The 24,121-nt window shown below is 38.5% G+C and overlaps 3 protein-coding genes and 1 long non-coding RNA gene across 4 annotated transcripts in view; 3 read left to right on the top strand and 1 right to left on the bottom strand.

The window, feature by feature from the left end:
- LOC133841693 (uncharacterized) overlaps positions 1-12,693 on the bottom strand; it is a 59,900-nt gene extending 47,207 nt beyond the window's left edge. The window contains 1 exon segment of the mRNA XM_062274366.1: positions 12,096-12,693. The gene's annotated coding sequence lies outside the window, so the exon portion shown is untranslated.
- On the top strand, positions 71-16,624 carry LOC133841695 (uncharacterized). Its single transcript, XR_009894329.1, has 3 exons — positions 71-528; positions 631-719; positions 16,494-16,624. It is a non-coding gene; the product is annotated as an uncharacterized LOC133841695 (long non-coding RNA).
- A 14-nt stretch (positions 16,625-16,638) lies between these two features.
- On the top strand, positions 16,639-17,951 carry LOC133841694 (odorant receptor 59a-like). Its single transcript, XM_062274367.1, has 2 exons — positions 16,639-17,450; positions 17,512-17,951. Exons 1-2 carry the CDS (start codon positions 16,732-16,734, stop codon positions 17,924-17,926), a joined length of 1,134 nt encoding a protein of 377 aa, XP_062130351.1. The 5' UTR covers positions 16,639-16,731; the 3' UTR covers positions 17,927-17,951.
- A 728-nt stretch (positions 17,952-18,679) lies between these two features.
- On the top strand, positions 18,680-22,886 carry LOC133846043 (uncharacterized). Its single transcript, XM_062280751.1, has 4 exons — positions 18,680-19,727; positions 19,789-20,199; positions 21,549-22,310; positions 22,373-22,886. The coding sequence occupies exons 1-4, from the start codon at positions 19,009-19,011 to the stop codon at positions 22,788-22,790; spliced, it is 2,310 nt and encodes a 769-aa protein (XP_062136735.1). The 5' UTR covers positions 18,680-19,008; the 3' UTR covers positions 22,791-22,886.
- The last annotated feature ends 1,235 nt before the right edge of the window (positions 22,887-24,121 follow it).

Here is a 24,121-nt window from a genome sequence, read left to right on the forward strand (position 1 = left end):
AAGTATTTATATGACATTTCAAGAAAAGTTCAAAATATTTTATAAATATAAATTTACAGTGGCAAAACAAAGGTTGTGAACTAAGACATAAAAACAACTGTGGAATGAATTTGCCTTTAACATTTGCGAATATCGCGAACTGACAGCGCATAAACATCTTGTCCGAATTCCCGTGGCAGACAAAGAAAGTAATAAATATTTGATTTCTACTTGTTTTCAAGCACAAACATTCAACTCGACAAGGCAAAGCCAACTGTCACGGCAAAGAGCAAAATGTTCTCAGGCTGCCTGGCTGGCTGACTGGCTGAAAGACAAACAAATCAAACAATAAATTGAAATTCGACTTATTCGATATACTTGTGTGTACTCGTATATTCATGACGCAGCCAGCGCCAGCAGAGGCAACTCGCCCAAAGCCAGGGATATGTCAGCCCCAAAGAAAAGAGCAAAAGTTGCAAAACAATCAAAGACAGCAGGAATCAGTTTGGCACTCTCGTGTGGCTTATTAGTATCAGGTGGAGATTCTGGGTAAGTATATGAACGGTATCAATTGACAGCGCAACAGATGCTAACAATTCCCCATTGGCAAACCTCTCTCTCTCTCTCATCCATCGACTTGACTTGGCTAAGTGGAAATCCCACACACACAGCGCTAATGCATTACGACGAGGCGAAAGGAAGAAAAACTGCGACAAGGGCAACACGTGGCTGATCCGAAGGTAACTAAAAACAGCAAACAGCAAACACAAAACCAAAAGCCCAATGGTGGCAAGTCGTGCACTTAACCTTTGCCTTTGCGTTTCTGTCCATTTTTAGCACAAGCTGTGCGACAATTGAGAGCTTGCAACAAACTAGACATTGCCGTGCAACAAACATGACAAGCCTGAGTATGACGTGTGCCTCACATCGCTTGGTCTGATTAATGCCTCAGTGCCTCTGTCTATGCACGGTTTAAAAGGGCGAACCCCTTTAAGCATAAGCTGCAAAACAAATTGAATCATAAAAGTTTGTCATGGAACGGATTGCTTTGCGCTTTTCATGCCAAAACCAAAACTTTACCCAGCGAGACAACCTTCTTAGCTTCCATATAGTCTTTCTGGTTGTTCAAGACAAGTTTTCACTTTTCCTTGTTGCTTCAAATTTATGCAAACACATTAACAAACTCAACGCATTTACGTGGTAGGCAACGCGCGTCCTTCCGAACGATGTTTTTGGTGACAAAGTTGCTACGTTAAATGAAATTCACGTAATTTTTCTGCCGTTGCCATTGAAATGAAATGTCTCTTGCCAGTCGACAGTCAGCAGTCGGGAAAAGTCACACTTTTACACACAGCTTTTCTTCTTCTCTTTTTTTGTCACCTGCACATGCGAGGAGAGTATGAAAAGTTGTGTCTCTTGCCAGTCAATGCTGCAAGGAGAACTTTTTTGACAGCCCCTCGTAGATGTGCTGACGCATACCTCAGACTTATCCTCATTCTCGACCTCGTCAACTCATCATCAGCAGTGGCAGTGGAGTGGAGTAGCATCAGCGGCATCAGTAGCACCTTTGTTAGGTAACTCACATAATGTGATGGCGATGGCGATGGCGGCAAACAAAAAATGACATTTGACTTTTAAATTGGATAATTTTTTTCGCTTTTGCTGCTGCTGCTGATGCTGCTTTCGCCTTCCTTATGGCTGATGCTTGATGGCTGACTGCCAATCAGCAGACAGAGATACAGCCAAATAGGAACATCCGTGAGATATATAGATAGACGAAGAAGCAAACAGACAGACAGAGAGAGAGAGAATGAAGCAGACCTTTGCGAAATGAATTTAATGTTGTTTAAGCCCAATTTGTTTGGCCAACATTTATTAATTTTGCTGTAACAAGAGAAATGATTAATTCTTCAATTCATCTTTGCCAGCATTAAAGTTAATGGAGATTTGTGTGGTGTCAGAAATGTTGCAACTAAAATACGACTTTAATACATACATACATATGTGTTTATATGTGTGCGTATTTGTGTAGGTGTGTAATACCTGAGCGTACAACAAAAAGGAAACAACGACGACGTCGACTGCATGTTGTGCTTTAAGGCTGCTCTCAATTTGCATATAAATGTTGCACAAACAGTGCGACAAACACATGCTGCCACACATGCCACACACTGTGTGTTGTATATGCCACGGGGTGTGCTTTATGGCCACTAATGCTAGTAACAAAAATCGCATAAAACGCACACAAATTGCACAGATTATGTGCCACTTGGGCAATTCTCGAGTCTTTTAGTATGACGAACGAGCCAGAGAGAGAAAGCGAGAGAGAGAGAGAGCGAATGCGATTCGAGTTGATTTTCTTATGAGCGTGTTTTCCACGCTCTGCAAAATATTTGCAACACAAAAATGCAAAATGGAAAGAGGAAGCTTTTGAAGCACGTGTGCATAAACTGAATAAACTGCCACAGTATAAACACATATACTACATACATACTATAAAATATACTATATTTTATACTATATTCCAAGCACATTCACTTATAACTTTGGTAAGAAACATTTTGATTAGAGCATAACATTCAAGCTCTAAAGTTGCTCTTTGCTAATTGAGTTCGCTTGCTGGTTTTAAAGTTTATTATAAATTCTTAATATTTCAACCAAAAATTTCACTTCATAACAATTCATAATCTTGACTGTCTTTTAAATCTGAGAACATCTGATTGAAATGTCAATTTTGAAGTTATTTATTTGTTTGCGCTTTCTGTTTTTATCGCTGGCAACTTAAAAGCATTATTTAATTTAATAATACTTAAATTGGGAGTTTCCCTTTGTCGAATATTTCCTATTTATTTGCTTAAGTTTGGCATTTGCCTGAAGTTCGAGCAACAACATCGCACGCATATTTAATATAGTACCTCAATAATATTTCGACTGTTGGCTGGAATGTGTTCCAAGTCAACTCCAACCATCAATCATCATCAGCAGGTCTTTTCTTTTGAATAAGATGTGGGGAAATAGCTTTGATAAAGAGCTCGTTATAGACATGAGAGTACAAGAGTACTTGAGAGGTCCTTTTTTTTTTTTGCCTAGATGTTAGCGGGAACACTTGAGAACGAAATAAAAACAATCGACTCAACGCGCACAATTCACTTAAGGAGCGTGCCGGGACTGAGATAATATTTCTACATAATTGCTTTCCGTTTTCTAAAGAAAATTTTCTTGGGGACAACATATTGCATACTACTACTCCGTACTCTATACACACACACTTGGTGATGGTGATGCGATGTCTGCCTAGGTTTTGCTTGCTCTCCTCTTGTTACCGTGTACCGCATTCGCATAATGGAATTTGGTGAAAATGGATTTGGATTTTTGGCAGAGCTTACGGGCAAAGCGATAAGAACAAAACGATGTTCATGTGTGTGTATGTGCGAGTGTGCAAATGTGTGTACGAGTGTGTGGGTGTGTGTTGTACGTGATGCCAACGAAGCTGAGCGCCAAATGGCAGATTATGTCGCCAGCCATTAAATCACTGGCTGCAGGTAAAATATGCGATGCTTAAGCAAAATCAATTCTATTTATACGTGAGCGCATAAATTGTGAGCATACACACACAAACAAACACACAAACCGTATCCTGCGTTACAGACTCCAGCAGCAGCAGCAGCAGCAGAGGCAGTGGCAAGTGGAACGTGCCACATGTTAAACGCGCAATGGCAATAAAATGGAGCAGTCGCCTAAATCAGAACCTACACCTAAACCTATACTCGGAAACTCAAACTCAAACTCTCGAACTCAAACTGGAACTCAAAGCGAAAGCGAAAGCGAAAGCCAAAGCTAAACATAAGCCTAAGCCAGCGGCAAGCTGTTTATTTCGAGTGATATTTAGTACTGGCATTACCAGAGCGCAACAACAATGTCTACCGCCGCCCTCTCCCTCTCTGCACGTGGCACAGCCAACAGAGCAACACAGAGCAGAGAGACTTTGCTTTGCTCCTCCGGCGTTGCTTGGGCAACGTGCGGTGGCAATCCTTCAGGGTTTTCCCCGCTAAAAGCCACGTGTCGATGTAGCATGTGTGACACATAGAGATTCAATTAGTCAGCCTCTAAACAATCAGCTGTTGGCTATTATTACACTCTCTGGTCCAGCCACAAGATTATTGAGTAAGGCAGCTTAGATGCGCCCTTTGGCCAACTCAAAACAGCTCATTAGAAAATGTGACAAAACATTTGCGAAGCTTGTTTTCCGATTGCAGATAGCACAATTGTAATTTCTGAATTTCACTGAAAATAAAGACCATTTGTCTTGAAAATTGTGTTCTTAAAATAAGACCAAGAACAAAATCCTAGCACATTATTCTAAAAACCCCATATTTTCAAAATGATACTAGATTTACTTTTAAAAATAATCGAAATTCCTATAAAGTTTTTATATAGCTTAGCTAAAAGATAAGGTCCGTGGATTAAATGTTACGTATCATCGATGGTATTTATTTCATAATTAGTGAATAACATATAACTGGATGATATGCTAATTTAATAATAAAATTGTAAAATAATAAAAAAAAATAGTAAAAAAAAACAGAAAAAATATATTGTAATATTTTTTTGATCTTACTTGGTCCTTGGTCTTATTTTGAATGTTCTTGAAATCAAGATGTATTTTCTAGCATGAAAAGTTTCATTTTCTTGGCGCACTTTTTAAACGAAAATCTTTAGTACTAAGACCAAAATTTTAATTTTAAAACCTTTTGTTTTCTGTGTAGTATTGCTAAAAGCTCTGTCTGTGGCACATGTCCAATTTGTGTCGCATTGGCCGCAGTAACAAATATTAATTTAAAAATGTTTGAAAATGTGCGCGATAAACAGAGCAGAGACCATAAGAACCACAACCGCCACTCATTTATTATGCACATAATTATTCTAAAATGAGCAAAAATTCACGCTTCAATGTTGCGGTGCTGTCAAAGAGAGCTTTGCGGTTGCTGTCACATGCAACATCCTAATGTCTCATTATGGCCTGCAAATTGTGTCCATTGCACTGGCTGCTGTAAATTGAGCATAAATGGCAAAACCAAACAACGAATCACGCTTTAAACTTGGCAGGAAATTGCAATTGAATTAAATAATGAAATGTTAAATTATTCAATAATAGTTTACATTAGCTAAACTCTTTGGCAATGTCTCGCCAGTTGATTGTTTGGGCATTTGAACATAACTCATACGCCATGTGAACACACCACAAGTTGAGCTTTTATTGAGCTGCAGGCGGCGTTTGTTGTCTAAAATGTTTCCAAGTCGCCAAAAACAAAGCCCATACTTAATGTCGAAAGTGTGTAGCTATAAATTGGCGGCGTCGGCGGCAACGTTGCCGACAGCCGAAAGCCAACAGCCGAAGTTTACAAAATGGCATAAAATCAAATGCCCAAAAGCCAGTGAAATGGAATTTCGGCTTAATTTATGGCAGACCAGGCGCGCGCTTGGTTCGCTGCTGCTGCTGGCGAAACTGATGAGCTCGAGAGGCTCAACAACAGCGGCACTTGGCTAATATAAAACATGACGTCGCACTTTATTGACCAAGCAGATATGCGTATTGCGTATTTCGACAGTCAAAATCAGCAGCAGCCACCAAATCCTTCAAAAGCGGGCTGCCTTTTTATTTGAAGGCCAATGTGTACATGCAAAAATGCCCGCTGGGTTTATGTATGTGTGTGTGTGTATGCGTGCTCTGTATGTGTATGTGTGTGTGATGGAAATAAAATCAAATAGCGCGCGTAAGCACAAACATAGCCGAACTCAAACTATTAAGTAAATTATCGGCAAACAATGCTAAGGACTACACAATGCATACACACTCTAAGTACACACACACACACACATATCTAGAGTGTGAGTGTGGTGTGATGACGCCAGCATTTTCCGACAACCGCATGAAAATTTTAAAGCAGACGACAGCGGAAATAACAAAAGTAAAACGCTCATCAATAACACTTCCGCTCACAAAATATTCGATCTCTCTCTCGCAGTGTCCCGGCGTGATTTATGGCAACGTTTTTCGGTTGCTCTGACAGTTTTTTACATGCCACACAACTAAATTGTGTTCACTGCCCAACTGCGTGTGTCTTTGTGTGTGTGTGTGTTAGCTGCCTACCACATTGTAGAGCATGTATAAATAATCGTATCCAATTGGTTAATGGCTTTTGTTGAGCGCTGTGAATTGGCGCAACTTTGTGTTCGATATTTAATAGAAAATGTTGAGCATTTCGCCATGAATTTGTTGTCGCAGCGCTTTTGCTGTGCCTTAAAGTATGCAACGCAAATTGGATGCGCATGCAAAATGGCTGATTTTAATTTCCTGCCCATGTCAATCAATGCTCCAGGCAGGCGCAGGCACAGGCTGGCAGACTGGTAGACTGGCAGGCCGTCAGCGTGAGACCTTGAACATGAAACAGCCAAGTGAGTGTGAGGAAGTGAGTGTGTGTAAGTCAGTGTAAATTGAATATTCATAAATGCATAGCAAATGTGGCAGGCATACATAGAAGGGAGAGTGTGAGAGTGTGTTTGTGTTGTATTTGTGTCAAGTGCAGCACAATTATATTGATGTATGTGACTCATCCCCGAGCCGAGCACATTAACAGCCAAAAAAGGATGGTTTCAACATGATAAAGTTGGCGTCCATTAGGTTTCACTTTTATCGCCCGGCCGTGTCGTAAATTAACACACACACAGCCGCCTGGTCGCGATCGTTGGCCATGCTAAACTCCGCTGACAATAAGGACATAAAATAAACAGACCGTGGATGTCATCGACTACGAGTATGACAGCATTACGAAGCTCACTGAATGGCAAGGCAAACGTTAAATAATATAAACACTGGGGCAGCAGCAGCCACAGCACAAAAGGCAGCAGCAGCCACAGCACAAAAGGCAGCAGCTCGTCATGCACGCAAGAATTGACGGAATAATCATTTTTGGGCCGGCCAAGGGAAGGGAAGGGAAAAGGAGGTGCCTCTGTGTTTGGCCTGTGGGCTCCATTGTCACCGCAGAAGCACACGCATGAATTGTCAGTCAGTGAGGCCGTTGTGCTACAGTCGCGTCACGTTTATTGTTGTTCTTTGTGCACTGCACACAATACTCACACACACATACACACACACAGGCCAAGCATTTACATTCATATATAAGTGAAAGTTTAAGTTGTTGCCGTCTGTAGTTCAACCTTGACACTTGACAGCGATGGCGACGAAGGCTTTAAGGCATCGCACCGTGTGTTGATAAATGACATGCTTGGCAGCCGCCAAGAGTTTAGCAACCGTGCCATCAGACAATGCTGCACTTTGTTCTTCTTCGCAGTGGCAGAGGCAGCTTAAAAGTTCTGCCTCTCCTCAAAAAGCAAACACAACACACAGCAACTCAGCAACAGAGCACGACCCAACACAACTGACAACTGTCGCCATAATTCACTCTTGCAGCAGAAGCAGTGAACAAAGCGACAACAGTGTTCCGTGCATCAAACTTGGTAACGACACTTGGCCAAACAACTTTCAGACCAAAACTGCAGCCGCAACCATAGAAACTATCCACGTCCTTCGACGCCAGGGCAATAAAGCCCATTCCTCTGCTCTACCCGGCCTCTGTCTTACCCTCAGTTTGTAGGCCATTTGTTTTCATAAGACTCTCTGTGGGAACTGTTGCTATTTGCCATGATGTTCAATCACAGTGCTGCCACAAAAGTCCAAGCCATAAACATACTCAACGCAACCCAAATCACCTGCTCCAAAAAAACAACCAAAGAAAAAAGGCAAAAGGAAAAGCTCACCTAAAAAAATACGTAAAAATCATTCAACAGACGACAATGGATGCCTTTTGCAGAATTATTCGAAAGGAGACCAAACAAAACCAAAAAAAAAAAAACATTCCACATAAAAGAATTCAGCTATAATTTAAGGGTCAAACTTCGTTTTGTTCGACAGCTCAGGAAATTCCATGAATCAATGTTTGCTTCCACATTTCTCTTTGACTTCAATTTAACTGCCAAAAATTATTAGCACTTATTTGAAACGATAAAATTAAAGCACAATTTTGGTTAACTATTCTTAAAGAAAATGTATATAAAACTACGACAAATTTATGAATGATAAAAGTTCTGGGCACATTCTTTTCTTTCGACATTTATTAATTTTGAACACATCAAAAACGAATGGCAATTTCTGCAGACATAACTTGTATAATTTCGAATTGAAATTTAACGGGCTCAATCTTCTGCAGATGATTGATGAAGGTTGCCATTTGATGTACATGTAATTACCTAACAATTGGCCACATCAAAGCGAAAGCGAAGTCAAACCAAACCAAACCAAAGTAAAGCAAAGCAAAGCAAAACGAAGCTGTTTTGTAGCTGTAATTGATGGATGGGCTTATGGGCGTCCACTTAACGTGGTCTGTCCATCAACTGGGCGCAATGGCATTTGGAGCCGTTTAATAATAGAAATGTTTTGTTAGGGGCTACAATCAAGCCAGTTAATTAATGATTAACACGCAGCAATCATAACTAATTTAGTGTAAAGCCAAAGAGCAACCACACATACACACACACACACACACACACACACACGTGAAAAGGACTTTGAGGCATGCTGCTAATTGGGCTTGTTGTGGCGTGACGAGGACAAAGGCGGAGACCGACACCGAGACCGAGTCCGAGTTGATGGTGGCGTCAAAATAACTAAATCGTTTAACAATCAAGGCGTGCCAAGCTAACCGCCAGCTGACCAAACCTTCGAGTTCACTTCACGGCGCTCTTTAAATGAAATTTACGATTTTTAATTGCTGGCCAGGGGCTGGCTCTTGAATCGATGTACTCAGTCAATTAGATTGATTACACGAAACTCTGCGGCTGTCGCGTACCATAAACATTAACGAGGCCAATTCAGGTAATGTCGATGGATCAAATGATTCGTCGAATTGTTGCTAATTAATTGATGAATAACGACAACTTCTGTCCGGCTTTTCACTTTCCATTAACAATATATGTGCGTGTGTATCCTTTCGGGGGTATTAGTGTGCTGTTTGTTCAGTAATCTGCACAGAAAATTCGTCAAAAAATTATAATTCCACAAGTTGGCAGCGAAAGTGGCAGAGTGGTTGCGGTTCACATAATCCGATTTGGCTCAGTAAATTGCATAGTAGCATAATATGTAGTAGCAACAACAACAACAAACACAACATCCGAAAAAAACGAATCTGAAGTTTTCATTCGCTAATGAAACACACAGGAGAAGTCTCTTTCTCTCTCTTCTGTAATTAGTGGGCATTAAGTTAATTGCGAAATGTTTGCGGCCAGTTAAATTGAATTAAACATGTTCTTCGGCTAGTTGATTTACCTGAGTTTTTAATTACATTTGCCTATGCAAACAGTTGCGACGCATAAAGCGCTTACATAAAATAATAATAAATTGTGGCAACGCCACGTGGCGTATACGTAATGCCTCTGCCTAGTGCGATTAAGTAGTTATGAAATAATTATGCAAATCTGCTGTTGCTTCTGCTACTGACCCTGACAGGCAAAATCTACACAAATACAAATACAAAACAATTTTCGACCGGCAGCAGCAGCAGCAGGTGCAAAACAAAAAGTAGGGGGCAGAGGGTCAGGTAACTCATCAAATTACCGAGAGGAGTCTGAAGTCTGAGGACTAAAGACTGAAAACTGAAGTGCTGCCTACATTGAGGCGCTTGCTCAAAAAGTTTTCGACTGCTTGTCAGATTGTTGAACGTTTTTAAACATATTAAAGCGATAACTTATTGCCGGACTTCTGGCTTAGCTCAACGGTAAAACTTTACACAATTTTGCGAGGAGCCGAAAACAACTGCCAAATGGCAGCTCGGACATTTTCTAGTAACTTTTCTCGGAAAGCTGTTTGTTGACTTGCCAATTCATGTTGCTGTTGGCCACCTCTGAAATTTGTTGCTAAAACTGGGAAAAAATGAAAAAAAAGAAAACTGCGGAAATGCAAATGTGTAGCGCAGAGTGAAGATGAGGTCAGCCACTTGCTGAAATTGCACAGCTCGACAGAATTTGCATGCATAAAGCTAAAGCTAAAGCGTTTCTTCCTCCTCTCTCCACTCATTTGTATGCAAAGGAAGAGAGGGGCGAAACAGGCCCGGGGCATGTTAAGGTGCCGCATAGTTCGCATTCACGATGTGCGTGCAACAAAACGCTCGCAATTAAAACCATAATCAGAATCAGTGGTAGCAGCAACAGCAACAACGGAAACAATTAAGACGAATGAAGCGTATAATTATTTATTCTGTGCGAATGTTCGTTTCTATTTCTATCCCCTATTCCTATTCCCATTCAGAGTCACACACGCACACACTTATTAAACGCACAGTTAGACAAATCCGCTTAATGACATTAAATATGACCATTTCCGACTTCCTCGTTGTTGTTTTTGGTCGTTCATTTTTCTTTTGGCTGGTAGCCAGAAAGCGCAAGAAATTCCTTCTTTTTTGGTTGAGGAATCGACTGCTTTCGGGCTGACGAAAGAATTTGCGAATTTGCGGAATTAATTAGGCGTTAATTGTAATTTTGAGCAAACAAAAGAGTTTAATTAATTTACCTAACAACGAAACGGAATGCGAAGACGGAGCAAAAGTTGGCAACGCACTCAACGGCAGCCAAATACAATTTCACACTTCGTCTAGCGTCCATTGTGCCATTGTGGGTACAACACAGTTAGCTTCTCGATTCGCCCTAGGGACCACGTGGCGTATGGGGTATATTTTTTCTTGCTATGCTCCATGTTCCATGTTTTCTGTATCTATCGCCTGCTGTGATGCCAACTTTGCTTTCGGTTTAATGTGCTGACTTTTTGACTGACTGCGTTTTGTTTGGGAGGATGCTTTTCGCTTGTCTCGGGCCTGCCTAATTAATTGACTTGCCACGCTCGAGCTGTACCCAGAAAGAGAGAGAATCCGGTCTGGGTTTTATTTTTTTGGCCCTGACTTTGGCTTTGCCAGCCTCTTGAAAATTAACTCTGCGTTTTCGTTTCACTTTGTGCCTCGACGCTCGGTTGCGACACTCAAAGTGCAGCTGGAAGAGTGGCCATTGTATCAAGTTCTCCTTTTAACTCGAGCTCGAACAATTACTTGGCAAGTAATTAACTTTATTTTTGCACACAAATATGCAAGCACAAGCACTCGCATATATAATTAAAAAAATAAAAACACTTGCGCAAAAATTGAGTTAATTAAAGAACTTATTTGCTGCTGAAAGGTTCTTAAGTACAAAGGATTTTATACAGCAAAATGTTCAAAAGAAGTGTTGCTCTTAATTTTGAAATATAACTTATAAATGATATCAACACCAAGCCTTGCTACTCACGGTAAATTAATTTCTGCTTGACACAGAGCAAGATTATTGCTTCCTCCATATATATATTATTTTTACTTGTGTTCTTTTAAATCATATTGTCTGGGATTTCAATATGTTTTTTTCACAAGCGAACAAGCTTTCAGTGTAATTGAATTGAATCGAAACCTGAACAACGCTATTCAGCTAGGCGTGCGGCAAAAAGGCATCAGCAGCATGCAACATGCAGCAGCAACCAACAGAACCAGCAGCAGCAACCAACCGATGGGGACAGCAACAACGCTTTTTGCACGCTCCTTTAAAAATGTACGGCTCAATGAATTGGGTTCAGCTCAGATGCCAGAAGGAGGATATTATTTTATTACCAGTTATTTTCCTCTTGTACTCGTATGTTGCAATAACCATTCATAACACATGTCCGCACTTTAAGCCAAAAGAACGTATTTAATTGCATTGCCAGAATGGCAGAAGTTCCACATCATAATTGCATTACTCATACGTTGATGCGTCCAAAAATGAATTGCAATGGACATAACATACTATTTGCTTATGCAAATGGATCAATCGATATATCAGAGCATTATACAAAACGGGTCAAAGAGCTAACGAGGCAGCACAAAGGTGCTTCACACTTGTGCAGATTATGCTGTATGCATTTCCATCCATCTGAGAAGACACTATTTATTCAGCATTTAAATGTTCTTCACGGTTTATTTAACTTGCCATCGAGCATCTTTACTTACCACTGATTTTATTTAAGCTCGGTTATTTTGCCAGCACTCGAATTTATTTTTGCAACTTTTATTTAATGAGAAACTACACTTGAATTGATTTCATCTATTTCAATTATCACGATCGATCTTTAGGCATTGTCATCGCCATTTACACTTTCTCTTTTGTTTTATCTCCACAATTTTTAATTTCAATTAATTCACTGGCACGCCGTTTCGATTTGATTTGATTTGATTTCCAGTTTAAAGGCTCGCCCCTTTTGATCTGGTCTATTTTAAGGGGGCCTGAGCCTCAGGCTGATTCAGATTTAAACGCTGGATTCTCGGATCCCCTTCGAGTGGCACACAACCACAACGCGACGCGTTTCGAAACGTACTGCAAATCATAAACCGTAGTCTAAGTCTGAGATTCGTTTACGGCAAAACTCGGGCGATTGAATTCACCACAGCGAAAGGCGAAGAGCAGCAACGAGGCGACGACACGAACTCGAACACTCGGTCGGACACGACGATTTGGGTCTGTGGAGCAACTGCGAATGCTGAACAGTCGAAAAGTGAAAGCCCGTGCAATGGGCAGGTTATTGAGGCAGGTTAGTAAGTTCGCCACAGACTCTCTCTCTCTTTCTCTCTCGCTCTCACTCTCGCAAGGATTTGGCGATGTTTCTGATTACACTGGAAGTGCGATGTTATTGGCTACTGATAACAAACAAAAGGCTTTAAAATAAACTGTTGCGTGCGTTTAACTTCAGTTTTCCATAGGCTGCTCTATTGAGTTATAGTTTCAGAAAAATCGTCGAAAATTAAATCAAATTAGATAAATTTATGTAGCTATTACTAAGCAGGAAAGAATTTCAGGAACTTTAGCAATTTTTAGGACGTATTTTTCAGAAAAGCGTAGCTTTTAAAACTTATTAAAACAGTGTATAAATATATTTACAATTTAAATAAAGATTTGAAAGCAAAGTATTAAACGAAGTATTGATTCTCAAAAGAAAACGTTATACTAAAATACAAATTACAATTCTTTAAATAATATAAAGGTTCCAAGAAGCACTTTTCACTGCAAAATACTGAGAATTGCAAGCTACGATATTCTTAAAGAAGTCAACTAAATATCGTACAGTAAATTAAATTTAATTTAATCTTAAAATAAGCCCTGGTCTTCAGAAGATTTAAAATCAAGTAAATAAAGTTTCCCTCATGAAATATTTTACATTTTGTTTTTTATTTTAATTTTAGAGAAATATCTAAGAATTCAAGCCAGCAAAGAAAATATTTTCAGCCATTTTTAAAGCATATTTCTTGGTACAAAACCAACGCAATTTCCATATAATTTACTCACTTAACAAGTTAAACCGTATTAACTTGAATTCAAACAAATTCGCCTAAGTAGAGTTTAAATAAACATTCGAATGCGATGTTTTTCGGAATGTGAGTTTGCTCTCTTTTCCAGAGCATGCGCAGAGCTGTCGGCGACAGAAGTCGCAGCTGATAAGGATGAACCAATGTGGTGAATAGTGGATTCGACTGATAAGAGCTGATAAGAATGGACCACAAGTGCAGCAGCAGCCAGTCAAACAACACAAACAACAACAAAAGAAAAATATGCATTCGCTTTGTGTGAGTGCAATGAATAATTGCAACTATGATTTAATCAGTGTGAATGCCCCAAGTTGCATCAAGTTTAGTAAGTAGCACAAAGCTATGCTTGAGGGTGAAGCCAAAGAGATGGTTGAGAGGGGGGAGAGGGTAAAAAGTACAACTAAATGAGCTTCACTGCAGTCGCAATTAATGAGCAACGTCGTACAATTAGCGAACTAGTTCAATTATGCAGTTCACCTGCAGACCCTCAGATGCCAGCAGAAGCGACCCCTCATATTTGCCCCCATTCTCACAGTTCTCCTTGTTGTTGTTTTTGTTGTTGTTGCTGCAGTTGTTGTTGTTGTTGTTTGCGGTGTGGGGGTTACTTTTAATAGCAAATTTGCGGCCGCTGTGACCGTTTGTTTTTTGGCGCAAGTTAGACAAGGCCAGCTAAGGACAGGGGCAGCCTTTTAATTATGATAATTACATTGTTGTCGAGCTCATTTGCTGACAGCTGTCCGGCCCCTCCCCCACTCTCACTGCCCTCGTTCCGTTAAACACGCCGCTGTGGCATCTGCTGCTGCGATTTTCATAGTTGAGCATGCACTGCACACTTTTCGCATCTTCTTGCAGCATGCTTCCACAGGCCAAGCACGTTCTGGAGGCAAGCCATTGTTTTAAGAGTTGCAGCTTAGTTAATATTTATTTCACTTTAAAAAGTAATAACATTTATTTCAAGTTGTTTAAGTTTTATCTATTATTAACGGGTATTAAATATTCCACGTTTCTACAAAATAAATTTCAATTTCCTATTCTTTCTTTGAACACAACTTCTGATAACTGTTGATAGAACTGTATCTTATTCAGCTTAGATTATAAAATTCTTAATTAACAAGAGCTGAATAACGTTAAAATGTATTAAAGAGTTCCAGATTAATTCTTATTTTTTTCAATTTATCTATTATCAGGTAAAAAAGTTCTCATCTTTTCAAATATTATTATTCCTTTCCTTTCTTCAACTCAACTTAGATTATAAAATTCTCATTTAACATAGGTTATTCGACCTTGCAATGTATTTAAGGGTTCATAACTTATTTATTTCAGATTGAAATGTAATATTGTTTACTTAAAATAAATAAAGTTTTATATATTTTTATTGGGTTTTGAATTTTTGCAATGAGAAAATTTGTGCTTATTTATTCAAAATATGTATATTTTTTATTAAACGATATGACTACATCAAAAGATGGTAACATATACAATGAAAGCGAAACGAAGCTCTATAATAAATAAATCCGCTTTTGTGTCGGATAAAACCATAATCATATTTTAATATAAAAAATAACTGTTATTGTCATAGAAGTAAACTTTATGTTGTTAATTAATTATAATTTAATAAAAATAAAACCATTAGCACTGGGAATTATATTTCCATCATTGTCATAACAAAGTTGCTTTTACATCTAACAGCTCAATAATAAGTAAATCCGCTTTTGCGGCTGATAAAACCTTCATCATATTTTAATATAAAAAATAACTATTATTGTCATAAAATAAGAAGTAAACTTTATGTTGTTAAATTATAATTTAATAAAAATAAAACCATTCGCACTGGGAATTATATTTCCATCATTGTCATAACAAAGTTGCTTTTGCAGCTAACAGTGTTCTTAAAATTTCACATAAAATGAAGCAAATGTGTAAATAATTAAAGGGAAAATGAAATAGCGAACATCATACTATTTAAAAATCGCAAAAATACAAAGTCGAAAACTATTTTTGCTGGCAATTTCTGATATGCATGCAACAATTTATGACTGTGTCGCGAAAATAGCATCATGTTTTTGCCGCACACACATGCTGTGTGACTTTACATGCATAGTCTGTGTATCTGATGTGCTAATTGCATGACCCATCCTCACATTTCCGGGCTTAGTAGTCAGTCAGTCAGTCAATACTTTAGTTTTGCAATTCCACCATCGAGTTATTAACTGCAACGCAACTTTTTGTATGTTTTTACCTGCTACACATAGGTTAGAAGGGTATTATCGCTTTGTGCCTCCAGGAAATGTATGTAACAAGCAGAAGGAGGCATCTCCGACCCCATAAAGTATATCATATATATTCTTGGTCAGCGTCGACAGCCGAGACTGTCCATATGCGCACCTCGATCTCAGAGACTATAAGAGAAAGAGCTGGTATATTTTGTACTCTATGGTATATTTTAAATCTAGTACTATACCCGAAATATTTTTAGTATTTTATGTTATATCAATTCGGTATATTTTAAATGAATACCGCATTGTTTTGGATATATTTAAAATAGGTAGCGGGTATCTCACAGTCGAGAACATTCGACTTTATCTTTTTTACTTGTTCATCGTTGGACATGGACATATCGACTATTATCATATATAGGGGAGAGTTTCGAGCATCGAGTCGTAAATTTGCCATACAGTTAAAATAAATATGCAAAATGCGCAACAAAGCCTAAGCGCTCATTCATGACATACTCGTACTATATATTGCCATGTCATATCATATCAATTATGAATAGAATTTTTCTGCCATTTGACACGCGTCGCCAAAATGCAAAACCGTAAAATGTGCTTTATTTTTGCATTTCAACTCCCATGCACTTTAGATGCAAATTTCTAACAAAATGTACATATCTCTACCACTTGATATCCACTTTGTCAACACACTCACGCACGTAATAAGCTTAAAGCAAACGATTCTACATGCAGTTTGATAACACGGAAAATGGGTATTTCAATATAAAAATGTATATTCAACAAACTCAATTAAAATCGAATTTTGATTTTGCAGAATAACTACAAAACTTTTTGGAGTATAGAAGCAATAATGCTCTTATACTTATAAAGAAAAAATTTGAATTCTGAGTGGTCAACGCAGGTGCCTATTAAATAATTGGACGGATAATTGATGCGACCACGCAAACCATAATTATAATTATGTCATTTTCTTGAATAAATTAGTGGACACCATGACTGTATATAAGGCAGACAAATCGGAAAAAAAAACTTATAAGTAAAAGGACGACACCATGATTATCAACAGTCTGAGCTACTTCAGAAGTCACTGGACAATTTGGACGATATTAGGAGTGGCATATAAAGAGGCTCGATGGCAAAAACTCTACTTAATCAACACTTTGATGGTATTCCTGCTCGTCAGCATTGGCTATCCACTGCATCTGGGTTTGTCGGTTTTCAAAAACGACACACTTGCGGATGACCTCAAGAATCTGACGACCTTTGTCACCTGTCTCGCCTGCTCCATCAAAGTAACAATTATCACTTTCAATTTCGACAAAGTATACGAAATGCAGGAATTGTTGAAGCTATTGGATGCTCGAGTCAGTGGAAAGGACGAGACTTACATCTATAGTCAATTAAGAGCACAGTTGAGAAACATTCTAATCATCTTTATTACGTTTTATATACCCATTGCCATTTTCGCTGAGATGTCCTTCATTTATCAAGAAGAACGTGGTCTTATGTATCCTGCCTGGTTTCCATTGGATTGGAAAAACTCGACTCGGAATTATTACATTGCGAACATTTATCAAATTGTTGGCGTAAGCTATCAACTGATGCAGAACTATTGCAGTGATTGCTTTCCCGCTGTGATGCTGTGCATCATCTCATCTCACACCAAGATGCTTTACAAACGTTTCGAAAAGATTGGCGTAAAAGAAACTGACGATGCTGCGAATCAACGTGAACTTGAGGATTGCATCACGGATCATAAGCGATTGATAGAGTGCGTTTTAAATACTTTCCATATATGTTCCATGTTTCATATTTGATTTAAATATTTTCAGACTTTTTAGGAAAATGGAATCGTTCATGTCTTTGCCCATGCTCATTCAGATCGCTGTGACTGCCGTAAGCATCTGCGTCAGCTTTGCCGGCTTTATTTTCTTCGTGACTGAGCCAATGAATCGTGCCTATTTCTTCTTTTATGGAATTGCGATGCCTCTACAAATATTTCCCACCTGCTACTACGGCACGGACACTGAACTCTGGTTTGGAAAAATTCACTATGCCGCCTTTAGTTGCGATTGGGTAAATCAAAGTCGCAGCTTCAAGAAGAAGCTGATGCTCTTTGTGGAGTGTTCGCTGAAACAAAACACAGCCATGGCTGGTGGCATGGTTCGCATCCATGTGGCCACCTTTTTCTCAGTTCTCAAATTCGCCTATTCTCTATTTACAATTTTGCTTCGAATGGGAAAGTAAACTGCAATAAAGTTGAAATAATTGAAAGCCGAATATTGAATGAAAGTTTTAATATTTTCTATTTAAATATGTTAGCAATCGGGGTTTAAAAAAAACATTATTAATTGCTGCACTCAATTTTAATTGATATCATTTTTTTTTTAGCAATTTTGTGTACAATTGTTGACTGAACAAAATATGAGGATACAACATTGTTAAGCAAAGTCAATTGAGCATTGACAAGTGAATTGAAGAAAATGTATCAAATTTGCCATGGAATACACGTTTGAAAGCAAGATCTTAATAACTTTAATTATTTGCTTTGTATTATTCATCAACAATTGAATAAAATGACGAATCTGCTTCACTTATTGCAAATACATTCGAAACGCAAAATGTTGAGATATTCAATCAACTAAAAGCAGATATTGAAAATAATACATATGTATATATTCACCATCAATAATAATTGATTTTTTAAGCTCTTCAAGAATACGATATCCTTTATGTGCATGTTGATTTTGTTTGTAGTAGTTGTCGCAATTGAATCACTTACCGTAAATGTCTCATTTTTTATGAAATGCAGTGGACAATCTAATATCACATAGACATAAAAAAAATCTTAAGTAATATCATACGAAAATTGTATATTTCTTTTAATATCATAAATGCAAATAGAAAATTTTCACAAAAACACTGTATTAATAATTAAATATAAATTTACGCCGAAACGGTCAAGAATACAGCAAAATGTGAATTTAATGTATGTATGAAATGTATGATTTGTTGTTTTGTCCAACTTTGCCATCAAACTTAATAAATATAATTGCTTTAGCAATTAGGATAATTTTAGACAGAACAAGTTCAGCACCAGTTCGATTTCCAACTGAATGTCTCCATCAGCAAGAATACCGTTTTAAATTCGCAAAGTTCCCAGATTGGAAAGAGAAAATATCCTCGAAATGTCGATATCAATAATTGAGCAGGACTTCCATTTAAATTTAATTACTTAATAGCGCAGGCTAAATATAATTGAGTTTCTATAAAAGTAGTGGGATTAACGTAATTCCTTTCATTCGTGAAGAAGGCATCAGCAAAATAACATGGATATCAACAGTTTGAGTTATTTTAAGATTCACTGGATAGTATGGAAGACACTAGGACTAGACGCCCAATATGTGAATTGGAAACCCATGGTAATCATCAACATTGTCACCTTGCATCTAGCATTCAACATCGGATATCCATTCCATCTGGCCATGTCAATGTTTCGCAATGGAAATCTCACGGATGATATAAAGAACCTAACGACATTTGCCGTTTGCTTCGCTGGAACCCTAAAATCGGCAATTTACGTACTCAAATTCTATAAAATTAGACAAATGGAGCAAATAATCGAGCTATTAGACTTGCGAATTAACGGAGAGGAAGAAACGGACATTTACATTAAGTTGAGAAGACAATTGCGAAATATCCTGTATGGATTTGCTGGTATCTATTTAATAGTCGGAATTTTTGCGGAGTTATCGTTCCTGTTTCAGACAGAGCGAGGCCTCATGTATCCCGCTTGGATTCCATTTGATTGGCAAAATTCTACTCTCAACTATTACGTCGCTAATGCTTATCAGGTTACGGGAATTAGCTATCATCTCATACAGAACTTTGCCAACGATTGTTATCCCGCTATGATGTTATGCCTGATCTCGGGTCATATCAAGATGCTCTACAGACGATTTGAAAATATGGGATTCAATGACCCATCAGATGCTGAAGCTCAAAGCGATTTGGAGAATTGCATTACGGACCATAAACGCTTGCTTAAGTAATATACGTTAAATGATTCTCATATTGCATAATTTTAATGGATTAATTTACAATTGCAGACTATTTCAAACCTTGGAATCCTTTATGTCACTGTCCATCCTTATTCAGTTTGCTGTGACGGGAATTAATCTTTGTATTTCCAACGCAGCTGTTTGGTTTTTTGTCACTGAACCAATGGGTCGGACATATTTCTTATTTTACGCAATGGGTGTTCCAATACAGATCTTTCCTACTTGCTACTACGGCACGGAGACTGAGCAATCGTTTGAGGAACTTCCTTATGCCGCTTTCAGCAGTAATTGGATTAATCAGAGTCGTAGTTTCAAGCAGAAATTACGAATTTTTGTAGAATGTTCACTCAAAAAGAACACTGCTCTGGCTGGTGGAATGCTTCGCATCCATGTGGATACATTTTTCTCAACTATTAAATTTGCTTACTCTCTATTAACCATCCTGCTTCAAATGCAAAAGTAAATTGTACGCAATTAATGTTATTATTACTATTGAAGATATGTCTATGAAAGCAAACTTACGAAATTATAGAAATCTCACCTTGAACTCACTTTTGAACTATAGGAACACGTAAGAGATATCATTGAAGAAAGCATCTTTGAATAATATCTCGGTAAAATACGAAAAGTTAAACAAAGTTAGAGACATCCACAGACTCATGGGGAATTATGGGAGTTAATTATGGAGAGCAGTGTTTATTGTCTCAATTTTTTTTGTAATTTTTAGAATATGTATATTTGATAGCATTGAATGTTATTTCGCTCATTTCCGTCTGTGCTTCGTCTGTTTTATATTTAATAGACGAAATTTTACATCTACCTTTTACATAGCAAACGTTTATCCATTTATCGAAATGGATTGTATTCTGATACATCAGTTTGCAATTGATTTTTATACGCTCATAATGTTATGCCCAATCTTCGCAAAATTTTCAAGTTTGTATATAAAAGCCTCTAATCTTTTGGATTTAATGCAATGGGCGATTCAGAGTTGATAGGAAATTAGCAATTGTTAAAGTTGTAGCATTTGAAAAGTGCACAATGAGTATTTTTAAACAACAGTAGGCTTCTTCAAGCTTTGCAATTTCTCATTTCCTATTCCCTGCTGATTGCAATCGTGAATGGCATTCCGACAGTTGTCTTCTTAGCAAAAAATACATACATAGTGTGTAGTACACACTGTGTACATATGGTATGTTTGTAAGTATATCCCACCTGTTACTACAGCACAGAAGGCCCTGAGCTTTGGATCCGGAAACTTCATTGTGTAGCCCTCAGCTGCAATTGGGCTGATGTTGTTTGTTGAGTGTTCATTGAAGCACACCGACGGCAGGTGAAATGTTCCGCATCAATAAAAGTTGTATTGAATTGTCGAAAATTAGCAGATGTTATTATTAATTACTGCGGCAACATTTTCAAGCAACGCCGAGAAATTCTAAAAATTATGGCAACTTTTAATTATATGATCCATGTGGCAACGCCAGAGAGCACCACGTCTACATTTCGATGTGAACACTACTGATGCATTTTCATCGGCGAATCGATAAATAATTATTAATCAAACATTTCACAGCCAGGGCTTCACAAATAGTTGTAACTCCTTAGTTATTTAAATTAAACCACAGCCATAGTTGATGTCGGTTATTATTAGCGTGAGAAAATCATTGGGTCGACCCATATGTATTAATAATGAAAAATATTAAATATTAATGTGTCAATGTAACACTTTAGTCAATTACGTGTTAAATTTTTAACACTAATATTATTAGGCACACCATGGGGCGGATATATATAAATTGACGCCAACCACAAATTGAGTTAACAGTAGAACAAAAGCTGCAGGACAACGACATGGCAATCGACAGTTTGATTTTCTTTCGGAGTCACTGGACCGTCTGGAGGATACTTGGCCCAGCATATCGTCAAGTGACATGGATAAAACTCTACATAGTCTACAACACCATAATGCACCTTTTAATCACCATTGGAAATCCTCTGCATTTGGGTATAACCCTATTTCGTAACGGCAATCTCACGGATGACATCAGAAACCTCACGTTCTTTGCCACTTGCCTTGCTTGCTCCTTGAAGTTTATTATATACACCTATAACTTTGACAAAGTGACGAGAATGGAAAAGCTTCTTATGCAATTGGATTCGCATGTTAAATACCCAGCTGAAATGAAGATATATCATCGTCTGAAAATCCAATTGAATGTAATTCTCTATGTGTTCATTGGCATTTGTATATTTAGTGCCGCCTCCGCTGAGTTGGGATTCCTAATGCAAGAAGGACGTGGACTCTTGAATCCAGCTTGGTTTCCATTCGATTGGCGAAACTCCAATCGCAATTTTTACATTGCTAATTTTTATCAGATGCTTGGTTCAGTGTATCAACTGATGCAAAACTATGTAAACGATTGTTATCCCGTCGTTATGTTGTGTCTCATCTCAGCCCACATCAAAATGCTCTACATACGCGTTGAGCAACTGGGATTGAATGATTCAGAGGACGTTGCGGTTCAGATTGAGTTGGAGAACTGCATAACGGATCACAAACACTTGCTAGAGTAGGTATTCACAGCATTCGATGACAATTGCTCACTTCTAATGGATATCGTTGTTGTTGCAGACTGTTCCACACCTTGGAGTCCTTCATGTCCTTGCCAATGCTTATCCAAATCGTTGTGAGTGCCGTAAACGTTTGCGTGAGCATTGCAGGAGTGTTGTTCTTTATAACTGCTCCCATGACTCGTGCTTATTTTGTCATTTACGCCATGGCAATGCCTTTGGAAATCTTTCCCACCTGCTATTACGGCACCGACAATGAGATTTGGTTTGGCAAGCTTCCCTATGCGGCTTTTAGTTGCAACTGGATGGATCAGAGTCGCAGTTTCAAGAGGAATCTGATGCTGTTTGTGGAACGTTCCCTAAAGCGAAGCACAGCCATGGCTGGTGGAATGCTACGCATCCATGTAGACACCTTTTTCTCTACTCTTAAATTTGCCTACTCTCTGTTCACAATCCTACTGCAAATGCGAAACTCGTAATGAACATTTTTATGGAAGTACATTAATCTCATAATGTCTATTAATGTTTCTAAAAATATTTCAACCTTTCACATTACGTATATTATATTTACTCACTTAAAAGCAAAAATACTTTATGGAGAACTGAATGCACCTCACTTAGATATATGAGAATATAGCGAATTTCAGCTATTAGACTGCGCACAATGGCACAGCGGAAGCCAATTAGCATCCTGCAGCTAAACACATACACAAAATGGCAACCGATTAGCTTCCGGTGCGTCGAATGGAGTATTGTATGTATGTCCGTGAGGAGATTGCTCAAATGCTGCAACAAAGAGCAACACAACAACCAACACCACAACACAACACAACAGCAGCAGCAGCAGAACAATACGAGCTTGGTATGATAATTGATTTGAAAGTGGCTTTTCTGCCGCTCGCAATGCTTAAGGGTAATACGTATACGCCACGTGTGCTGGAGTTTTGGGCTAATTGAGTCGGAAATGCAAATTTTGCGCTGGGAATCTGATGTTGAAGACGCTGAAGGCGCGCGTGGCTATGTTGCTATGCCATTTTTGGCTTGGTGGTCGTTTATTTATTTGCACAACGATAAAACATTAAAAGGCTTTCTCTGCCTTAGCTGGCCGTAATGCGCTTAAGTCGGCACTAAGTCATGTTGAATCTGCAAAGCCAACATTGTAAAAGGCGGTCCAAAAGGCGCGTGTCTAACAGTAAAATCGGCAAAAGCCCAGCAGCTGGCAAAAAGGGCCAAGCTACCAATCTACCAATTTATAGCCAATGGTCAGCATAGAACACGCTGAATGGAAGAGCTTAAGAGTGTGGGACTCTCTGGGGTAAATCGATTTGATGATGTTGAACGGCAGCAGGCGGCACTAAGTTGATTTGAATTTATAACAACAAACATTTAGTGCGCTCACACACACATCCACACACATACATATATCGATCGACAAGACAACTGAAGACCAAGACCAAGACAAGGCGAGGCAAAGTGAAACGCGTTCAACTAAAACTACATTTCGCATTGCGTAGACGTATGCAAAGCACGTAGCTTAGATTCACCGCCTTCTGCCTTGGCTGGAGTTTGAGCAGTTGATTTTGCTCAAGGAAATATGAGAGCTCTTTTAATTTTTAATCAAGGAAAGCCACACAAAAACTGCTGCTGCTGCACACAAAACGCACAAATTAGCAATGAAACTACTTTTGTGCTTAAGCCAATGCCGTCTTCCAGGACGTCTCCGACTTGGACTGCTGCCAGTCCATAGTCCACCGGCCGTGCTGAAACATTAAGCAGACTCAGCTGTTTCCAACCACTCAGAAATTGTATT

Source organism: Drosophila sulfurigaster, chromosome 3, assembly GCF_023558435.1.
Source record: "Drosophila sulfurigaster albostrigata strain 15112-1811.04 chromosome 3, ASM2355843v2, whole genome shotgun sequence".
Classification (NCBI taxonomy): domain Eukaryota; kingdom Metazoa; phylum Arthropoda; class Insecta; order Diptera; family Drosophilidae; genus Drosophila; species Drosophila sulfurigaster.

Bases quoted from the DNA above. Each gene is read 5' to 3' on its own strand.
- LOC133841694 (XM_062274367.1), top strand. From the start codon at position 16,732: ATGATTATCAACAGTCTGAGCTACTTCAGAAGTCACTGGACAATTTGG. The intron at 17,451-17,511 runs GTGCGTTTTAAA...AAATATTTTCAG, and splicing joins GATCATAAGCGATTGATAGA to ACTTTTTAGGAAAATGGAAT.
- LOC133846043 (XM_062280751.1), top strand. From the start codon at position 19,009: ATGGATATCAACAGTTTGAGTTATTTTAAGATTCACTGGATAGTATGG. The intron at 19,728-19,788 runs GTAATATACGTT...TTACAATTGCAG, and splicing joins GACCATAAACGCTTGCTTAA to ACTATTTCAAACCTTGGAAT. The intron at 22,311-22,372 runs GTAGGTATTCAC...TTGTTGTTGCAG, and splicing joins GATCACAAACACTTGCTAGA to ACTGTTCCACACCTTGGAGT.